This window comes from Montipora foliosa, chromosome 12 (genome assembly GCF_036669935.1).
Source record: "Montipora foliosa isolate CH-2021 chromosome 12, ASM3666993v2, whole genome shotgun sequence".
Taxonomy (NCBI): domain Eukaryota; kingdom Metazoa; phylum Cnidaria; class Anthozoa; order Scleractinia; family Acroporidae; genus Montipora; species Montipora foliosa.
In genome coordinates this window covers 38,091,780-38,113,951 of record NC_090880.1, presented here as the reverse complement: position 1 = coordinate 38,113,951, position 22,172 = coordinate 38,091,780, and the positions used below count along the sequence as shown (strand labels likewise).

At 37.8% G+C, this 22,172-nt stretch overlaps 1 protein-coding gene across 1 annotated transcript in view; it reads left to right on the top strand.

Annotated features, from left to right (window-relative positions):
- Nucleotides 1-7,126: 7,126 nt before the first annotated feature.
- LOC137979485 (RNA helicase aquarius-like) overlaps nt 7,127-22,172 on the top strand; it is a 37,605-nt gene continuing 22,559 nt past the window's right edge. Inside the window, exons 1-23 of the mRNA XM_068826741.1 lie at nt 7,127-7,450; nt 9,731-9,784; nt 10,700-10,740; nt 11,182-11,217; nt 11,950-11,995; nt 12,705-12,779; nt 13,007-13,081; nt 13,173-13,235; nt 13,605-13,673; nt 13,974-14,074; nt 14,441-14,517; nt 15,058-15,122; nt 15,587-15,643; nt 16,407-16,466; nt 17,049-17,100; nt 17,350-17,411; nt 18,406-18,509; nt 19,021-19,120; nt 19,372-19,443; nt 20,428-20,476; nt 20,888-20,980; nt 21,308-21,356; nt 21,540-21,591. Of these exons, the coding sequence (XP_068682842.1) occupies nt 7,376-7,450; nt 9,731-9,784; nt 10,700-10,740; nt 11,182-11,217; nt 11,950-11,995; nt 12,705-12,779; nt 13,007-13,081; nt 13,173-13,235; nt 13,605-13,673; nt 13,974-14,074; nt 14,441-14,517; nt 15,058-15,122; nt 15,587-15,643; nt 16,407-16,466; nt 17,049-17,100; nt 17,350-17,411; nt 18,406-18,509; nt 19,021-19,120; nt 19,372-19,443; nt 20,428-20,476; nt 20,888-20,980; nt 21,308-21,356; nt 21,540-21,591 (1,527 nt within the window). The 5' untranslated portion in view covers nt 7,127-7,375. The remainder of the gene's footprint in view (nt 7,451-9,730; nt 9,785-10,699; nt 10,741-11,181; nt 11,218-11,949; nt 11,996-12,704; nt 12,780-13,006; nt 13,082-13,172; nt 13,236-13,604; nt 13,674-13,973; nt 14,075-14,440; nt 14,518-15,057; nt 15,123-15,586; nt 15,644-16,406; nt 16,467-17,048; nt 17,101-17,349; nt 17,412-18,405; nt 18,510-19,020; nt 19,121-19,371; nt 19,444-20,427; nt 20,477-20,887; nt 20,981-21,307; nt 21,357-21,539; nt 21,592-22,172) is intronic.

Sequence of the window (22,172 nt, the reverse complement as noted above, 5' to 3'; positions counted from 1 at the left end):
GAGATAATATAGCACAAAAAAGATAGTTTTAACTGATTTATTTTCTGCAAAGATTACAACATTTTCAGCTGCAAATTCCACGCGAATTGCTCGGAGGTGAATAGCAAAGGATATCTGGAGTTTGAGTTGCCAATCAGCGCACACCTTAAACGCTATCCACTGTTTTAGTATCTGCTAAGATAAATTAAAAATTTGTAATAAGCTCAATCATGTTCTTCCTCTTTTTACCAGCCTCTCCACCCTCTAAATAAATGACTTGTTCCCTCTTTCCACACTGTCTTCTTTCTGCAAAGGAAAGGTGGAAGAGACAGGTTGTTAAATTATCGCAAGTTCTGTGAAGTCAATTGAAAACTGTTCATGATGTCTCAAATATGCCTTTATGGACCTAAAACAAAACTCACAAGAATATAATTTAGGACTGTAAAGGGTTTGAAATTGGTGGTTAACCTCGTGGGGTACCTCTGTCCTATTGTTGATTCCACCATCTATGTTTTCATACTTAATCAGTAAATAAATAAATTTCAATTCAACACCACGATTTCTTAGCATTAAGCACAACTGGTTTTCTGCGAAAATATGTGGTGAAAGTCCATTTAATACAACATCTCCCTTTGCCAATAATGGAACCTGACGTAAACTTTCTTCCAAGAGATTAATCATTTCAAATGCATTTTGAAGGGCCTTCCAAAATAGTTTAGTTCAATCAATAATTCCAAAACGACTACAAAGAAGGTGTACAAAGTAATTACAGTTTGAGGCATACCACTGCACTTAACTGTAAGTAAGTTGCAAAATTTGAACCTTCAAATTGCTCAGAGTAAAGTGCCAATCAAAACCGGTAATTAGTCTACCGTAAAGTCTGATATTTTCGTACGGGCAGACAGCGACCCGACTATCGTCCCTGTAACATCCTAACAGTCACAATAGAGAACGCAGCTCAACTGACTGGTTATCCTGTATTCAGCAAAGGTGACTGTACGAGCACCTGTGCAATGACCAGTTAGATGATAAGGGAATTGGTTCATCACACTTTGCATATTTTGAAGACAAACTTTGCTGTGATTTGTGATGCCTTCATGAGTGGGTGGTACATTGCAATCTGTGATGATCAGATTACGTACTCATGTATGGTCAATTTTTGCTGGGTCAGGTTTCAACAACAGATGCAGTTATCACCAGGCTGTGATCATTAGCAGAGTCCATGCACATTGACACTGTGTCACTAGTAGCAGTCGCTTGTAATATCACAGCAAACTGGTAAAATGCTCAAATTTTGTTGTTTTTAAAACCATGCAAACCCATCTTTCAATAAATTTGCAGGAATGGTAATTGAGTTTGTGAAACTCTTGCCTTCCACCAATGTGCTGGGTTTGATTCCCATATTGTCAACATTAGCCCGGTGCTTTTTAATTAGAATTCTCTACAGATATGTACAAAGGTATAAGTGTAATGTTCTTGCTATTAACATGACTGTGTTCTTAACACTTAGTGCATCCCAAAACAAATTTAAGAACAGCCAAGATGTTTTTGCTCTCATTCAATAGAGCTTATTTATATTCTTATGGTTGGACTGGAACAAACATGCAATGAAGTCTCATGCAGAGGAAATAATTTACATGTACATCTGAAAAGTTCTCTCACTTCAGCCTCTCCTTCGTGCTCGTTTTTCAGTGCAACAGTGAGAATATGAATGTGGCCAATTCTGAGATGACCACATAATGTTGGCAATTTTTACTGTGAGCATTCATGGACAGGTTTAATTATGACCAAGGTAACCTATTTTGAAGAATTACATATTATTAAACGTTCTATGTGACTATAGCAGCAGCAAGTTCCGATATTACAGAAAACTTTAGTAACATGCTTGCAAAACTGTTATCTGTTCTAAGAATGAAAGTGGTTTTAACTACAAAGCAATAAGGTATACATTTATTATACACTACAGTGGGGAGAGCTGTTGACTGGCTCAAAGAGTCTTTCTTTCCATAATTGATTCAGCTATTGATGTACACACACTTTGCATGTTTTGCAGATAAACGTTGCTGTGAGTTTTGATGCCTATATGAGTGGGTGGTACGTTCCAGTCTGTGATGATCAGATTATGTACTGTATTGTCCATTTTTGCTGGGTCAGGTTTCAACAACAGATGCAGTTATCACCAGGCTGTGATCATTAGCAGAGTCCATGCACATTGACACTGTGTCACTAGTAGCAGTCGCTTGTAATATCACAGCAAACTGGTAAAATGCTCAAATTTTGTTGTTTTTAAAACCAACCCCATCTTTCAATAAAATTTGCAGGAACAGCAGAATTTGTGAAACTCTTGCCTGTCACCAGTGTGCTGGGTTTGATTCCCATATTGTCAACATTAGCCCAGTGCTTTATAATCAGGGAAAATGACACTCCTTTTTTACACTCCACTGCAAAGCAACACCTCCTTGGCTTGGGAATGTCAAGACCATTGTATGTTAGCAGGCATTTTAATATTGTTTAGTAGCATTGCAAATGAAACTAGATCTAAGTGACCCCAGCTTGAACACAGACGGTCCTCTGACACCAGCCATGAACTCTCAGACAGCGACCCGGTTATGGTTCCTGTAACATCTTATCAGTCACGATACAGTAAGCTGCTGAACTGTATTCAGCCTGTGTTCAACAAAGTTGACAACTGTACCTGTGTGCAATGACCCATTAGATTGTATTGGGCATGACCTGGGATTGGTTGATCATCACGGCTATGTGGGTCTCGGGAAACACGAGTGTGGAACAAGCACCAAGTGGAGCGCGCGAAACTCTCCACCCAGCTTGGGGTCCCATTAGTGGCATCTTTTGGCCATCCTTCCTTATTCAATATTTGTTTTAGGAAACAGGCGGCATGAAGAGAGGTGTTGCTTTCCCACTGACTTTAATGTGCAACTTCAACTGCAAACTCTGTGCATCAGATGTCTATTTGATAGCTCCAAGAACAAGCCACTGGAACATTAGTCACCTAATGCTCTCCTAGCTTTGGCAGTTTTTCCTCAGTTTATGTCATATTATAAGGGGCAAACTGTCACTGAGCCATGACTTATCTGTTGACTTACCTATTGCTCTCCTTGTTGCATTGATCCAACAGTTAATTTGATTTTGTTGATTTTGACTAGGCTTTTGCGCTCCTCAGACTGGTCAAAATATTCTCTAAATATATTTTTAGTGAAAAGAACTACAAATTTGGCATAGAGTTAGAGGCAAGTCTAGTTTAGCTTTATTTTTAATAACATGGGAATGGACTTAGTGCATAAATGCGAAATAAAGATAAAACTGTCTTTGTTTGTTTCTATGCAAAATGCTGTTATTCCTTGCTCCTTCTTTGAACACATGCGAGTGGGCAGACAGTAAAGTGAACTGGAGAAGTTTTGTTCCAATTCTGGGGTCATCGAATGACAGATCACTCTGGAGTAGCTAAAGTTCAGTATACTTAAGGGGCAATTACACCATCAATGTTTTTATCACGTGTTTGGACGCTGGGGAAGACTGTGCTTCGCTTACCCTAAGGAATCAGTATAATATTGAGCTGTTTTCTTGTGTTTTCTATGCCCTTGATGGAGTGGATATCATGGTCTCCACTCAGCCATTAAGGATTTTGTTTAGAAATTTTTATTTATAAATACCACCAGATTAAAGGGACCTATATTTTTGTTCAGTTTACTGAACCAAACAAGGTGCATATTCAAAAATGAAAGATTACAGTTACAGAACATTACATCTTTTTATCCCAATGAGTACACATGGTTTTCCTGGGGCTATATTTGATCAGTAATTGTCCACTTCTAATCACATTTCACGGTTATAGGGAAAACTACAGTGTTTTTTCTCACTGTTTTCTTAATGGACTATTGTAACTGAAGAGATTTTGAGTTTCTGTTTTTTTCTGGATTCCATTCCATTCCATTCCGTCCGTTCCGTTCCGTTCCATTCCTCACTTTTCCATACGCCCACCTTGGAAGATGTTACTGGCATAGGTCGATGATCTTATCGGTTTTATTTTAAATAAAGAAATTAAAATCAGGAGCCGACAAAATCATTGATGTTTGGAACCAAAAACCCCTTGTAATGGAAGGGAGGCATTTTACGCAATAACTATGTTGAAACTCCATGGACAGAAATTCAAGTCTTCCGTGATATCCGTGTGTACAGTATGAATTGGCTTTTTTAACTTCCTTTGAAGGCAAACATTGGTACTTAGTTACTCCGTGAGCTGGATGGTAAAAATATCTGATGAGGAAGACGAAGATGTGAAGTTTCTGCTGCGTAAATCATTGAATATTGTGCGGCACTAAAAACCTATTAAGAATTAACTCCGTGTACTTTTTCATGCATTCTAACAAGCATAAATAAGGCTTCACTCACCATTTTATCAATTAGAAGTCCATACTGACAAGCCATTGAAAACCATGAGGATTCCGAAGTGTTTTCGCTTTTAGACATTGCCTTAGTCTCGTCTCGCTTTAATATTGTAGCGCTTTGCTGAACCAGCTCAAGTCGACTGACAAACAACCACTGGTGTACTCAATGCAACTTTCTCTGTCATTTTTCATTGAATCCATTTAGATTAAGCTTGAAACATGCCACTCCAAGAGTTGACTTCAGAAATCGTCTGGAATTCTTGACAAAGTTCAGGAAGAAGCTTGGCACATGACTTTTAAAGATTTGAAATCAAGTTTCATAGGAAATGGCATCTCTTTTTCACAGCAAAAGCAAGTACGGCAGATGTTCGTTGAAAAATTTGAAATATCCTCACGTTGAATTGTGCTTGTGTGAAAGGGCAAGGTTACGTTAGAATAAATTAGTTTTTTTTGTTTTCATTGTCATTCTAAAAGCCTGTTTCGCGCCTTTATGCATCACTCCATAGTGAATACGTGGTTAAGAAACTCGACAAGTTCCTTTGTTTTATGGTTTTGTTCGCTTTGTCGGCCTCCAATTATGCATAGACCGCACAGCCAATCAAAAGTTTCGATTAATTTCGCCCGATGTGAAGGAATTCGGTAAACGTGAGGCTTTGGAATCCGGAATTCAGGGCATGCAATCCGGAATCGATTGTGCGCAATCTAGAATCTGTAGATTTCGATGCACATATTTAAGAAACATTTAAAAACCTAGCTGTTTACTCAGGCTTATAAATAGTCAATAATAATCATCTATTTTTTGTTAATTATTTTATGTAATTTTTTAACTACGTAATGTAAACAGCGCATATAAACATTTTATGGAATATGCGCCATACAAATCTAATTGAATCCAGGATCCATTTCGGCAGAACCAGTGTGTTTGGAATTCGGTTACCACTTGGCATTCGGGATGCTGGGATATAGAATCCGAGGATCACCTTGGATTCTTTTACATAGGGCGAATCAATTTATTCAAAACTATGTTCATGCTTAAGTTAACATGAAGCGCGATGTCACTTCCCGGTTTTTTCCCTTTTGTAGTTTCCATAGTTTCACAACCAGTCCATCTATACGAACTTTCTAAAACTGCGATCCCTTTATTCTGAAAGGCTGCATGAGCTTTAAACTTGTTTCCGCAAGAAAAGAAATAGCGAAGTGATACTACAGTCTCGTCATTGAAATGGTCACGCATCCTTTTGAACATACAAGGACAGAAATAAGGAATGTTTATGTTCTCAAGAATGCACTCCAGAATCGATTGAAACAGTGCTTTCACTTCGAAAATGTTTGTGAAACTCTCTAGGCTAGCCCAAAGCCGGCGAGACGTTTTGCCGAAATATCGGATTTATCGGAAATGTCAGTTTCCTTTGGGTAGACGCTGTAGCGCAGTTCGCTTTAATTTGGGCAAAAATTTCCTGATGGAGAAGACCAGTTCACCGTGGTAAAAAACGACCTTTCCTAGCTGTACACCATAAAGTTTCGAGACTCCATACCTTGCAACCAATTCTTGGGGTTCACTCACATGATCAACAGGTGCTTTTCAAGGAAAACAAAACAAAGGGTCTGCATAACAATACAGTTCAATTCCCGTAGGATTGGATCGGGACTCCAATATGGCCGCCGTTTCATTGTTTGGGGGACTCATGGCGGCAATGACTTCATGCGAAAACCAAGAATTCTTGGTAGGCAGTTACAGTCGTCTATTTTTTCACGTTGCCACGGTGAAGTGTAGTGTTTTGTAGTATGGAAAGAAATGTGTATTTTGAAGTGCGGGTTATACATGAAAGATTGAAGTGATCCTTTAAGCAGTTCTCTCATTAACTGACCTAAAGAAACGGGATTCGACCCATGACATATGGGATGCCGGGGTAAAGCTCCACCAAATGAGCTATGAAGCTGCACAGTTCGGCGCAGGGTTAATTTGCTGGGATCACGTGCTCCCGTGAAAGGACTAAATTAAGGAAAGAAACGTGTATTTGTATTTTTTAGTTCGTTAGTTTTGGACTGTGGGACTGTCTATCAAGGGCTGTGTAGTGCTATGGAATGGGTGTTTAATTAGGGCTACGTAGCGTTGTGTATAGCTGTTTAGGGTTTTGTGCCTATGGGCTGTTTTGGTGCGTTGTTTGTGTTTAGGACTATCACCTCAACACGCTTTTTCTACCTTATTTTTTCTCCGTAATCGTCCCAAATATATCCTGTTGTTTTTAGAACCTTTTGATTGAAATTTCACTTTTTTTGGTTTTGAAAGACGGGAAAAGTGGTCAGACTTTGATCTGTTACCGAGCAATGAAAGGGAATGGGCTCGATACGGGGCTAACGTCACAGACTGTAGTTCTTTCAAAACAGCGATGCAGATATAAATTGTGACGTCACCCCGGTATCGAACCCATTCCCGTTTATTGCTCGGTTATTGATGAAAGTATGACCGCTTTTCCCGTCTTTTCCCGTCTTTCAAATTTCAATCAAAAGGTTCTAAAAAGAATACGATTTATTTGGGACGATTTCGGAGAATAAATAAAGTAGAAAAGTGTGTTGAGGTGATAGGCAATTTAAGGCTACATTCTACTTTGTATGGCTATTGAGAGCACTAGTGGTGAATGAAATGCCACGTGTGGTTTGGGTGTGGGAATTGGTCAGCGGAGTTCCAAATAAAAGAATAAGTACCTTATGTATCCCTTATTATAGTGTTGCATCTTGCTTCCTAACGCCATGTGGAAGACGATGATATCCAAATAGTTCACCCGATTTGTTGGCGCTTGGCTATACACAAACTTGAAACCGTGATCTACAAGATTTTGGCGCACAAAAGATTTTGGTGCATTGAATCAGCTTGACCAATTTAACGATATCAAGCCTACGAACGTTCGACGTATGGTAGTCGCTGCTCTGTCAGCATTTGAAAACAAACCTTGGTGGACGATATTTTTATTTACCTTTGACGTAAAAACATGAACAGAAAGGCGACAAGCGACAGAGGTGCGGTTCCCACGGTGGAGCAGATCAGTTCAGATCGCATAACTCAGGTGTATAACATATTTTTGTGACTGTACTTCATGAAGTGCAAGTAGATAAGCAACGTACCAGTACAAACCACTAGTAATTATTGCTAGTGACTAGCTCAAATCGATCTCTGGAATCGATCGGATTACAAACCGGTACAGACCTGTATTCATAACTGGTAACAATAAGTTTAAAATTATTTCATGAAGTTGACTGAACTATTGAAAACTGGGATATGCATCGCTACTTGTCCTCAAATGCTCAGTATATATTGTCACTGAATATTCCCCAGCCAGCGTAATCAGAGGAGACGGAGTGGACTGGGTAGATGGAAGAATGCTGGGTCACATAGCTCTAAGCTAATGCTGCCCTGACCAAAAGCAAGACAGCTTTTAAGTGACGTTGACATAGGCTTGCATACAATACAAACTGCAATGGCGGCGGGTCTAATTTGCAGGTCGTGGGTTGCAGGTCATTGTTTCACCAATACAGAAAGTATCCTAAACATTCTTAAAAGCTAACCTTAGGCCTAATTAGGCCTAAGAAAAGTTTTAGGATACTTTCTGTTTAGGTGAAACAATGACCTGCAACCTGCGACCTGCGACCTTCGACCTTCGACCTGCAAATTTGATCTGCCGCTGCAACGGTAATAAAATTAATGATAGCCAGCTTACAATATCAGCAGGCACTTTCAGTTTCGACCCTGTCGAGCTGCGTCATTTCTGCAGTTGCGACAGCGATTAGCGAGACAGTTATCATCATAATGTACACAGTAACCCTTATTATCCACAAAGTAGGCAGGTGGTAAATACTTTGATTGCACTTCCTTGACCACATAATGTAAGTATGAATATAGGAACAGGTAAGATAATAGATACATGTATAAAGAACAGTAATGCATACCTGCCAACTCTCCCGGTTTTCCCGGGAGTCTCCAAACTTTTCATCAAATCTCCTAGTCTCCCGGTTAGAGCACTTAATCTCTCGGGAAATACGTACTGTGGCCTTTTTCAACATTTGTTCATTAATTTCGTCATCTTCAAGATGTCAAAAAGGAAAATAAAACAAGAACTGGATGCTAGTGTCCTCATTTGAGCTGTTCTAGGTCGGAAAACGTAAAACAGAGCAATCAAATTGATATACGTAGGCTATATTTAAGAAGTACTGTATTTGGTCAGAAATCAGCCAATCAAATTGCACAATACATGGTAGAAAGTTAACACGGTTATGGGAACAATATCAATTGCTGTTCTAGCCAAGAAACGTAGGGAACATTCAGAAGGGCTTCGGGTGATTTTCGGAGAGTATTCAGATATTGTCGAAAATGACATTCTTACAATGAAAAGATTTTTAGATGTCTCCAGATTTTTGTACTGTGGGGGTTGACAGGTATGTTAACATAAAGAAGATGTGTTGAAATGCGCAAGACAGGGCTTGAGGAAAGGTATAGGTGTTTTCAGTCTTTTTTTTTTGGGGGGGGGGGTGGGGTGGGTTGATAGCTGCTTAAACTGGGTAGAGTGCATATTCAACCTGGCTAAAATGAGGATCACCAATAAAGCGGGCATTACCATGCCATGGTAGGTAAAAACAGCTTCTACCTGAGACCGGAATTGACCAACAACGTATATTATTAACCCTTTAAGCCCCGAGGGGTTCCCCATTGACGAGTAAAATCGTCTGGCGTTAGACAGAGTAAAATCTATAAGTGCCATTTGGCACTATCGGGGCTGAAAGGGTTAAACGGGGACATAGTTTTTTGATGCTGTTAGCTTAACCCTTTAAGCCCCGAGGGGTTCCCCATTGACGAGTAAAATCGTCTGGCGTTAGACAGAGTAAAATCTATAAGTGCCATTTGGCACTATCGGGGCTGAAAGGGTTAAACGGGGACATAGTTTTTTGATGCTGTTAGCTTAACCCTTTAAGCCCCGAGGGGTTCCCCATTGACGAGTAAAATCGTCTGGCGTTAGACAGAGTAAAATCTATAAGTGCCATTTGGCACTATCGGGGCTGAAAGGGTTAAATAGAAATGTTTACTCATGGGCAGGCCATCCTTGAAACTTAACCCTTGACACTTTAGTAGTTGGCTTTTGGCCTAACCCTTTTACACCTGAGGGGTTTCTTGTTATCAAGTTTAAAAAAAAGTTACTGTCTTGTGGTAGGTTAGGACTAAAATCTGTATGATTATGGGTGATTAAGGAAAAGGTTGAGATTGCCATCATGGTAATTAAACCTGTTTTAATGCGACCCTGTTTCTAGGAGCCTTGTCTGGGTGTCTCATGTTTTGTCCTTCTTTATACCTGTAGCTTGCAAACCAATATTGGGCTCCTGGGGAAGGCAAGAAAGCATATAAACCACAGGTACCACACAATCATTGATTAGCTTTGTCTAGTAAAATACCTGAAGATGCAGGGGGTCTCGTATAGAATTAAAGAGAGTAGGGAAGCCCACCAGGCCCCAGTTGTTCAAACGATGGATAGCGCTATCCGCCGGATAAATCACCATCCACTGCCTTGGATAACTCAATTGGTTTTGCTAGTGTTTATCCGGTGGATAGCTCTATTCATCGTTTGAACAACTGGGACCGGAAAGTTATTGTACGTGAAACTATTACAGTTCCGACAGAAGCTCTACTTAGCTCTAATGAGAAAATGTTCTTAAATGAACTTAAATGAAATACATGTAAGTGCAAGTTTGAGCAACAAAACTTGATAAAAATGTCATTTACTTTGTACAATAATGTTCCTACAGCGGTAAATGAATTGTTTCTTCTTCCAAAGATCAAAGTTATGTTTGAAAAACATCTCTGAGGAAAAAATTAATCAGTTTTTTTGAAGCCATCCCAACCCCATTCTCCTGCATACAGTATAATAACAATAAAGGCTAAAACGCATGGATGCCTGAACTGTCCCCCGTGACGACTGACAAGGACCATCTGCTGTTAGTCTCACTTCCAGGAGGAAGGCTGAAGTTTAAGCTCCAAAGTGAAGTCTTCTTATATAACTTCTCAGTCGTTATAATTATCATTTTCTTTTTAGAACATTAGAATAACATGGTATTAATTGGCCACTGTAAAATTTGGACTGCAGACCAGGGCTAATGATCAGACTAAGGAATAAAATGTCTGCTGTTAAAACGATGCATACCCTTTGCTAATGGCGACCTTGGGCTAATGTCAGCATTAGAATTCCATGGTGTGATTTTATCCTTAATCTGCATTGTACTCCTGGTCTCTGACATTGTGCTTTGACAGTAATGTTTTCTTTTCTGTACAGATTATTGATGATATTTACAGAAAGGAGCTGAAAGGATGCAAGTAGGGTTTGTTTAACTACACTATAATTTTTTGTGCATACTGTACATGTAATTACAGCAATACCTCGTTCCCTTCCTCCATGCAACACAATGTTGTTTGGAAACCCAGTGGCAGTCATGCATCAAGATTGTTTTGGGAGGAAGGTGGAGTACAAATATTCAAACTAATACGAAATAAATAAATAAATAAATAAATAAAATTAATGATGATAATGGTGATGATGATATAAGCGAAGTTTTGTTTAGATTTGGACAAGAAAGTTAAAAATGTGCCAACAAGTTGTCCCCGGGGCTGTACATGCAAATGTAGCTTGAAACACTTGTTGAATGGTTTTTGTTATTCTCTTCATCCCCAAATCAATAAACTTATTGTTTGTTGGCACTATTTAAGGAGCCATAAATCACAACACCATTTTGATTTCATTTTTTTCCTTGTTATGAGGTTTGCTGTAAAGCGTATCATGCTCCTAGAGTTCAGGTGTGTTTCAAAGTTGTATTTCTCCTAATAAGTTTTAATATTTCGCTTTACACGTTTGGTCCTTAGTGGGTTCCCCATTGCCAATTGAAATCACCTGGCCTTAGACAGACTTATAAGTCCAGAACTAGCTAATTTAGGGAGGAAATTGTTAAAGAGGATGTACTGTAGTTTTTGAGTGGATGTACAGTAATTATTGTTGTGGTCGAGTAAATTCTTAATAATACATGTATATATCTATACATATGTACAGGTATACATCTATATTATAACCATACTTTGCCATGTAAATACATGTAGCTCCGTTGGTCTAATTGGATACAGGTGATTTATACATGTAAATCAGCTTATTATTATTATTATTATTATTATTATTATTATTATTATTATTAAATCTTTCTATTATTATAGATACATTGAGAACAGGATATGTGTCTGGTCTATTTGTAATATTGCAATATGTATGCTTGATAGTGAGTGGTGTATGGTATTAGATTAATTAAGTAGCTTGCAGTTTCTTAAAATAACAAAATGGCCACTAATTAACTACTAATTTATTTATTAGTGATAAATTATTAGATTACTACCGGTAAATCATTATCACTTGATCAGGACCTAAAGGGGTTCATATGTATGTGACCTAAATGTCGTGTTTCTGTTGAATTTGACTCTCATGTAATATTATTGTATTTTTCTACTTAATTATTGCTTTCTTAATTATCTGTTTCTTTACAGTCAGTACCTTGAGAATTATTTGTGGATTAACTTTGAACCCAGCAAGGTGTGTTTGTTTTGTTCAAACTGTCTTTTTTACAATGTACATTCAGTACATTACTGTAATCCTTGCCCAATGGAAATTGAAAATTGTCCGATCAAGTTTCGATATCTATAATGGTTAGACCTAATAATAATAATAATTATTTGTGCATAAATGAACACATTTTATTAAGCTCAAGAATTTTCTTGTGTCAAGTTGAAAATACAAGCAATTGACCTGTCCCAATCTCAACCATAAAAAACAACATATAATTGCAAAGTATGAACTGAAACTTAATAAGTAGTTTATTTATTCCCAAAGAGTGTTTTTACAAAACGGTGATTTAAGAAAGCCCAATAGATATTGCCCTTCTAAGCTAAAATTTAGTGGAAAAAATCCTAGGGAAATGCTTCTCAAAAAGAGTTATTATTTTGGGATTAATAGACCATTTTACAGTTGTAGCTAAGTTACATGTACCTGGCCTAAGAATGGAAGCGAGGCTGCCGGTGACACTGCTTTGATACAAACCGTTGTGCCTTTCTAATGTTAATGTAAACTAATTAGAATTACAGTGACACAATTTAAATGATAAAAGCAGTGAGGTCTGTATCCATACAAGGTCACCGGCAGCCTTGCAGCCATTCATAGGCTCGGTTACTGAGCAAACAACTGAAAAATGGCTTATTGAATTTTCATCATGCATTAAGTTATCATTTTCATTCTATTCTTACAGGCCACCGCGGATCATTTAATGTCCATTATAGTGATGGTGAATGAGAAATTTAGAGAAGGAGTTCCTCCTTGGGAGGTAGCCATCATTTTTTTAAAATATTTATTGTCTTTGAACCTTACGTAATCTTACATATAAGCGAAGATCGTACATATTAATTTCAGTCAATTTTGTTTTTTTCCTATGGTCAGTCATTATGTGGATGCAACAGTTAGCAGACTGTTGCAGGATGTGACCCCTTTTCCCAAGCTGCTACAGTGGCTGAAGTTGAAACCTTGTGCACTATTATTTTCTTCTTTGTTTAGACATTCAAGCAAAACCCGCAACATTTCCATGGTTTTTTTCAGCGCATTATGGAATTAAGTTTGTCAGATGAAGAGGTACATGAAGTTAATGATTGATGACTGTTTTCATTATTATCACCATCATTTTGAGTACTGAGAATAGAACAATAATCTCTTTTTTTTTCAGACCATCTCAATCAGAGAACAGTCCATCATCCTGGTGTTTTTAATTCATTGTTTTAATAGTCTGGTATGTGGACTGTTATTGGATCAATAATTATTATTGTTATAGTACATGTAAGAATAAGAATAAGTGTTACGCTGATCGCCATCGCGAGTATGCAATGGCGCAGCTCAACAAGGTTGAACCAAAAGTATACTATGGCGCCTTTGGCTGCCACTATACTGTTCATATATGACCTTGACAGCATCCTTGGAGGCTGACAGAACTGCTAATGTCAAAGAAAGTGAATCGATCCACTCCACTTAATTTCCACTAGTGTCTTTTTCACAATTTAAAATGCTCAAGTGGATTGACATTACATACAACTTTACAATGTACTTGTTACAGAAATTTAAATTGAATGGAATTTTGGAACTGGAACCATTTTTCTTTTAGGAAATGGATCTCATAAGGGAGCAACTGCAACACCTTGTGTCATTACCAATGTGGATTTGTCTTCTTCCAGTAGGTTTTTTTTCCCATTTTGCAAAGTCTCTTAATTTTTAAAAATTAAATACATACATAATGTTAACATTTTTTGCTTGCTACTTTTTTATTGCAAAGGTTCTTAAGTATGGTTTTAGACTTACAGTAATTACATTTGTATTGTTCAATCAGCTTCAGTCATATTTTCTTCTTTCCTTTATCAATTAATCTTTTCACTGGATTTGGCTACACGTGTATCTCTTTCAATGTAACAACTGGCACATTGCTAAAATAAAAATAATGTTATCGTACTTGCAATCATTATTTTGTCTTTTGAAGGAACGTTTAGAACAGGAGCTGAAGAATGTGCCAAAGTATAGAAAATATTGGAATCATATCAAAAGAAAGGAAGCAAAGGCAGAAGATCAAGTTAAAGCAATGTGAGTATTAATTAAGTTAGAGAGAAGCCCTTAAGAGATTGTACAGCCATGTACAATATGACATTGTGAGTGCATTAACTGGGTCACACCAATTCCCCTGCAAACAAGGAACACTCTTGGAAAAACCTTTTTTTCCTGGAAGGTTTTCTTGCAAATTAATACAATAATGGTTGCAGAAGCAAAACTGGCTTGAACCAAAAAAAGCAAAAGCGCTCATAAACGTCTCAGAGGACATTAATTTTTGTATCCTTGGAAACATGTTCTTCTTTTTGTTCCACAAGAAACATCTCGGGAAACATTGTTTGTGCAACAATGTATAAATTGTCGTTCTTTCTCACACATCACACATCTGCATTGTTTTTATAGACAAGAGAAAGAAAGGAAATACCTGTCCAGACTTGTTGAAAAGTTTCTTTTAGTCTTAGATTCTATTTCGCAAACTGGTAAGCTTATCATTTTTTATGAAATAATTAGGATAGTACATGTATGCGCACTCTCATAGGCCAACCGCTGTGTTTAGATGGGAGTATGGAAACATGTTTTGATTGGTTGGTACATACATGTAGAAAATACACTGTATGAGTGTGTGTCAAGAAAATCTGTTTCAATCAAGAAGTAAAAAGACCCAGCATTTTCCTTCATTTGTTGAATTATCTTTGAAATATTTTATAAAAGCAATAGAGGACTTTTTTCAGTGTTTCCATAGCCTCGTCTAAACATGAGGGGGAGTTGGGAGAATTGCCCCAACTCCCTTGAGTGTTTAGATGAGGCTATGGAAACACAGAAACGTCCTCTATTGTTTAAATGGCATTCTCAACGCCATTGACATTGTCATTTACGGTAAAGAGACCCATTTTGAGTAAATAATTTATGTGCGCAAGAAATTCATTCTGAAGAAGGAATAAGTAATCATCAATGTCTACATGTACATCTGTTAAATTAATTAATTCAACTTTTTCAGTCTGTACTATTATTACTTTTAGGGTCTGTAGACAAGGACAGAGTGCATTACTGTGAGAGATTCTTGGAACTGCTTGTTGACTTGGAGGTAAAATATTAATTATTTCAAATTTTATCTCCAAAGAGAGACAATTATTTTATGTTTTATCTTCTTGGGCAATTGTCACGATCACAATTTCTTTTAACCTCTAACAAGCCATGCATCTTTCGTTTACACAATGACATTAGCAGTGGTTTGCTGTCCCACACAGAATAAAATACTATGAGAGGCTTTTTGCAATGCAATATAGTCTGGAACCTAATCTCATGCAGTCAATTTCCCCTTACAGACTCAGTTGTGACCCAATGATTACTGGTGGAATTTCTTGTTGGAAAGGACAAAATATGTCCGCTATGGGTAAAGCAATTTACATGCACCTGGATCGGCAAAGGAAAAACTGAAGCAAGAGAGACTTTTAAAAATCACGTACATGTACCTTGTGTGATTTTGCACAAGCCATGCAGCTGTTATTCATGAGATCAGAGTGAAATTTGTATCTTTTGGTCCTTTAGGCCTTGTTACCAACAAGGAGGTTCTTTAATACATTAGTCGACGACCATCATGTAGTGGTAAGTAAATTATTAGTCATTAAAAGTGTTTTGATAGATATTGTGTGAGATACCTAATAATGTTTCAACAATTTTCATATAGAGTTATCCTTTGCATTGGGAGAGGATTTCCAAAGGAACCAAAATCCGAAAAAAACTCACTCCTGCTACTTGTGTGTACTGTATATGTGTATAACCTTTCAATAAAAAAAAAAATGTATTTTTTTGCCTCTGAAGCACAGTTTGTAAGATACATAACCCATTCACTTCTCATGGCACCCCAGGTTGTTCTCAGTTGACGATTAAAATCGTCTGGCATTAGACAGAGTAAAATTTGTTAAGTTTCCCTCCCAGCACTCAATGGGAAATGAATGGTTCTCTCATTCACACCTCAGTCCCCCAAGGATACCCCCAGTTGACAAGAAGAGAAGAATAGGCCATTTCCGAGTTCATGTCTGCCTCCTCTTCAAAGCGAGTTTAAGTGCGAAGTTTTTGTGATGGTAATTAGTTCTACTTTCCATATGAATGAAAACTAATTTTCATAAGAAAGACTTCGCACTTAGACTCGCTTTGAAGAGGAGGCAGACATGAACTCGGAAATGGCCTATTGTTTGTCTCAATCCCAGGACTCACTGGGTTAATTTAAGTTCAGGTCAAGTGTGTGTTACAAATTCTGCTAATAATCATCCAAAGCAAGTAGAGTGCACTTTTGTGTTAAAAAAAAAACAACGTATCCAAGATGGATGCCAATTCTCAAGTGATTTTTTTCTTATTGCACTTACAGGTGAAGTGCCTTCTGTCAGATTTGGCAAAGAGGGAGACAGAAGGAAGGCTATTTAAGCAGGTCAGTGATGGAAAATACTGTAGTTCTGTCTTATGCTTGGAGGAGAATTGTCAACATTGTTTTCATGAACATGTTAGTGGACAGTTTTTGATGGCATCTTGATGACATTATCTACATGTACATGAATCCTTTTCAGCAATAATTGGTGTTTGATATGGTACCATAACCTTGCTGTTGAGTGATACAGTGTTGTAGTGTCATTCCTTCTAATACGAATGTTTCTTTTATGACTTGAAACTGGTTTGAGCCACCTTAGGTTAATCGCCTTTCAAACAGGCAAGCCCAGTTATCATTGAGCATTTTTTTATTCCAAGAACTAAACCTTGCAAAAAGCAGCAATTGGCTCCTGAACTGCTCCACCATTGGCGAGTAAAATCTTAATGGGATATTTAATATTCATAAGCAATGCTCACACATACTGTATAATGAGTTTCCAAAATCTGCTTATAATTACATCTATGTACGTGAATTTGACAATGATGGCATAGAGCTGTCGAAATGTCATTCTTTGATATCACTCATTTTAATTCTTAATATCCAATCATTTTGATATTATTCTATTTTCTCTGTGTTGTTTTACAGTTACTAGATATGTTGAAATTCTACACTGGTTTTGAAATCAATGACGTCACAGGTGAGGTAACATCTATAGATGATACATGTTCATGTAGAGGTGATATTACTGGAAACAAAATTAAATTATTGCAGTACTCTCAACAAGATTACTTGTTTCTGAGTGAACAAGAGCAATACAATTTTATTCCAAATTGTACATGTACTTTGTTGAGTCAATAAAGTTACTATGGCAACCACATGCATACAAAAGGACAAAAAATTAATGCTCTGTACCTGGTAAGTTCTCTTAACTTATTTATGGTTTTAGGCATGGCTCTCACAGACCATGAGATGGTTGACATACATTACAGCAAAATGGCCTCTCTGCAGGTAAGTTTGGCAACTTTCCAGTGGCCCCTAAGTTGCAGGCTAGAGCGTTTTAAGCTTGTATCAAGTTACCTTTGGCAAATTTGCTGCAAGCCACTGGTGAAATGCGATACGTAGCTGGCTTGTGGCTCTCTTAGCACCATTTTAATCTTAGCTGTTAGGGGACTAGAAAGTCGTTTCATATCAGCGCATTCTAACTTTCATAGTTTCTTTCTCTCTCCATCACAAATACTTACAGAATGTGCAAAGATAGAACACATTCATTTACTCGTCACTCTGTTTCTCTGTCAATGATATGAAGCCTACGACAAAGATTAGTTGTTATCATCTAGTGGAGTATGAAAGAATAACATTGTTATTGAAACCACTGCCATTGTAAGAGTCTTGCAAGACCCAAGAATGATTGCACAATAAAAACAGGAACTATGTCACATTATTTTAGGGTGTTTAGGGGAGATCTTTAGTTCACAAGTTTAAAATGCGAGAATGGTAATGTGGAATTCCTTTACTGATAAATATCATTACATCACAAACAAGACTGTTCTGAGCAAAAATGACCTTTATCCAGGCGATTTGCCATACATAAACTTGAAAAACGTCTCATCGACTATTTTCAAAATTACACAAATGCAATCGGTTTCATTCTTGTTCATTTGTGTCCATCCATTCTTCTCTTTCCTTTTGCTGCACTTCTTTTATGTTGCTCAACAGTTTTAAGTGGTTATTGCAATGTTTCATTCTACTCATTCATCATTTTGTGTGACATAGCCCCTTTAACTCTATTATTGTAAATATTTACATGTACGTGACTGATGACCTAACAAGCTTATCTGTGATATTTATCAAAACTGATCGACCATCTCGTTGCTTGCAATCCTGTAGATAAGTTGCTTTTTTCTGGCGCAAAGAAACATATTTTTTCTGTCCTCTAGAACCCCGTGGGCGTTCAACGTCTGCCACGTTCATGATCAAATTTCATCTCTCATTCTGTTGTTAGCGAGCAGTTTTCAAGTATTTTCCTGAACTTCATGACTTTGCTATGAGCAACATTGCCAGCATAGACACGAGGGAAGCTCTGCTGCATCATTTTGGATCTCTGTCGTAAGTATACGTATGTAAAAGTAAAGTGAAGCAACCATATTTAACGTCGATAACTCGTAGCAGTAATTAAACTGACAAACCTGAGGTTGACAGTGCGCTCATTTTACTCCCCCCTCTCCATCAGTGCTGCGTTTTACGGGTATTTAAATCTACTTTGTTACACGGAAAGGAAAGAAGTTGAAACAAGGATGCGACATCCGGGAATCAAACTCAGGACCTCTTGCACCAAGACCGCGCACTAACCGACTGTGCCATCCTTGCTCCTTATGCATTTAGAAACTGAAGAAGCCAAGAAATCCAACGCAGTGAGGGTTTGGTGTCTCTTGTATTTAATCGTTTGAGTCCTTTCGTGACGTTTTATTTTAAATAGGCGAAAGATGTTCATAATTTCAGGTTAGGTAAATTGAAAAACTGAGTAATGGCAGCACTAGACAGAAGTGAAAACTAAAAACAAAAGGAAGTAACTGTAAAAGAAGCTTCATTCTTTAACACATCTTTATTTCATTTATAGCAATAAAACTCTTCACGAGGTTGCAGCATATTTAAAGTTGTTGCCGTCCCTGGATGATGCTGATGTGGAAAGTAACAGAGAATTTCTTCTAGAGATGTTGGTAAGATATTTCCGGATTCCTTGTTCTTTCTTCACATATAGTTGACGTTGGGCATCCTTTTTAGTGGAGTGCTTCCTTCTTTCTTCATTCCTTTATGTCAATAAAATGGTTTCATGTCAAAGTACAGTCTTGAATGTTACAAATCATAAAATAGTTTCAAAACTTTGGTTTCATCCTGACTGCGAAATAGCGCATCAAGGAAAAACTCCTGTACCAGAACAAATTATTTTTGCTTTCGTCATTCTTTGCAGGTTTCACGGCATGAGCGTCGCTTATCACAAATTGATGCCATCAATGAAATGCCTCTTTATCCTACAGAACAGGTATGGACTCAAATACTCCCTAACTGACCACCAACATTAAACAGAGCTTTAAAAACGAGATATTAATGATGATAACCTGCACTAGGTGCTTGGCAACAAGTGAAAGGACAACTAAAAAATCAAAGTACTTGCCAGGATATTAAAACCTACGACCTTCATAACACTGGTCCGATGATGTACCCATTGAGCTGCAGACTATGTGCCCCGCTGGTCTGCGGGCTCAACAAAGTCATGCACGTCAGATTTCAAATGCAGCTACTGGTATAGGCGAATCTTATTGTTTAAATTTTGTCTCATTAACATACGAGTTTGCTGACAAAAAATATCATACTACTATTCACAAATTTCCAATTTTAAGCCTTTTGCCTTTGATAACAAGCTATTTATTAGCCATCAAAACCTGATAAATTCTTGGGTGACGAAAGCGCTAATGAGTGACACACTCTTTGTAAAATTTCGAATTTTTGAAAGTGTCATTACCCAGAGATTATGTGGTAAATTGCGCTCAAAGTCTCAGAGGTAGCTCATTAGTCAGTACTGTTTTTTTGTCTGATAGATTAGAAAATGATGGGCTTCTGCTAATGAGGCAAAAAATATAAAGAAAGATTCCTCCATTGGTGTTTTGGAGGAGTTTGAAGGTGTAATTAATGCACTCGTGGAAATGATGATAAATTGGTTGCTTGGCAACACGCGAAAGGACAGTCCTAGGCAGGATTTGAACCTGACTCATTTTTCAGTTGTCCTTTTGCCAGTTGCCAGGTAATTTTCCGCAGGTCATTACACCTTTGAACACCAATAGTTGCACTGATTTGAAGTATTAATTATTCAGATATCAACCTGCATAATAATTCTTCTTGGTACCATACTCAGCCTTATTCAATAGTTGTTTATTATGACACCTCTTTTTTGACACTTCAAATCTTGCACAGTGTCGTTTCCGTTTACTTGACTCCCTCACATGTAAGTCATGTGTTCCTTTTGCAGATTTTGTGGGATGAAAACGTTGTTCCTACTGAATATTATTCTTCAGAAGGTACCTCTAGATATTTCTTTTGCTCGGTTAATGAAATGAAGAGAATTTGTCTTGATTGCATGCCCCTAATTAGATGCACACAGATTTTAATAAGCGTCATGAAGTGTCCTCTCGCTCTTCTCCCCAACTTCAACATCATTCTTGTCTCCCAAATACCGCTCCTCAAGTACGTTTCAACGGCTGCATTTTCCCTAAGCTCAAATAATACTAACCTTTACCTATTCTTTAACACTTTGTGTTGGATGTCAGAATTATGCGTACAGCTTATTACGGCAGGTACATTTCTAGACTCATTCTGGCATCGGAAAAAGATTAAAGTGCTCCTGAACTGGTGCCAAACTTACAGTTAATTATTTCAGGTAATTGGACTGTTCACGACGACTTTTGATGGTCTTGTTTTCCTCTCAATAGACACACTTGCTCTACCAAAGCTGAATTTGCAGTTCTTGACACTTCATGATTATCTTTTGAGAAACTTAAACCTCTTCAGACTGGAGTCCACATGTAAGAAAAATACCTTTTGTTTGGAGAACCTTTTAATAAAGTTTTAAAAGTATATAATTGTGCGATTGATTTTAGAGTGTTGGGCTTAATGGACTCGCGGTGGGCTTTTAGACATTCAGAAGCAAGCGCTTGCAAACGTTTTCCTCCACTTAGCGCCGGCTGTACATTCGTGAATTTCTATCTGATTGGCTGACTTGGGTCTTTGTGTCTCTTGTGGTTAGCCCTAGCAGTAACTATAGTGTTGTATATACGGTCTGTTGATTTAAAACTTCTCAACTTGCACCAAACACGTTTAATGTCTCGCTTTTGTTTGCATTTGGTCAACAGACGAGATTCGTCAAGACATGGAGGATGTCATAGCCAGAATGAGACCATGGTAGGTGATTTTGAAACCAGATGGGATCATTTTAGTTTGCCAATTGCTTGTATGCACGATCAAAAGAGAGGCTGCCAAGGAGCCTATTTTTGGGTGCAGTATCATTTTAAGAGGTGAGGAGTCTTAGATTGAAATATTTCATATTCAGCGATCTGAACATGCTCATTTGTTTCGTCTTTTTAGGCAAAATGAAGTAGGACAGACAGAGTTTACTGGATGGGCAAGGATGGGCACGGTAAGGGTTTGGAAGATCTGATTTTCTCATTATTAGGCATCTGTCTGACGAAATTGATGCTTCTTCATGGTATAGTCGAAGCCACTGTAAAATTATGCTCACCGGAAGTGATAGGTCGGGATATCTTGAGCTTTGTGCTTTTTCAATAACATACAACAGAAATGCTTGCAGGCGGTAACCTTGCAAATAGTGCTTTCCGGGCACATGCCACATATCAACTTCGTTCCCAGGGTCTCACTTTTCTGCCTCCTTCGTCATTGAGGAGAACGACAAAGAAGGCAGAGAAGAGAGACCCTGACGACGAGATTGACCACCCATTTCACCTGTAAGAAGAAATATGAACAATCAATATTTTGGACATTGCCGCATGTGAGTAGCACGATATTCTTCTGTTTATCATGAAATGGGTTTCCTTTCGACTAAGTATGGGGTGTATGTAGACATCACAACAGAATTTGAGCGCGTGGTATTGTTTTTTTTTTTCTTTTCGGTTGTGTCACAGAAATTTTAAGATATGGCAGTTTGGTGCCCGAGTGTATACTTAATTTCAATCTGCTGTTGTTTTTTCAATCTATTTTAAC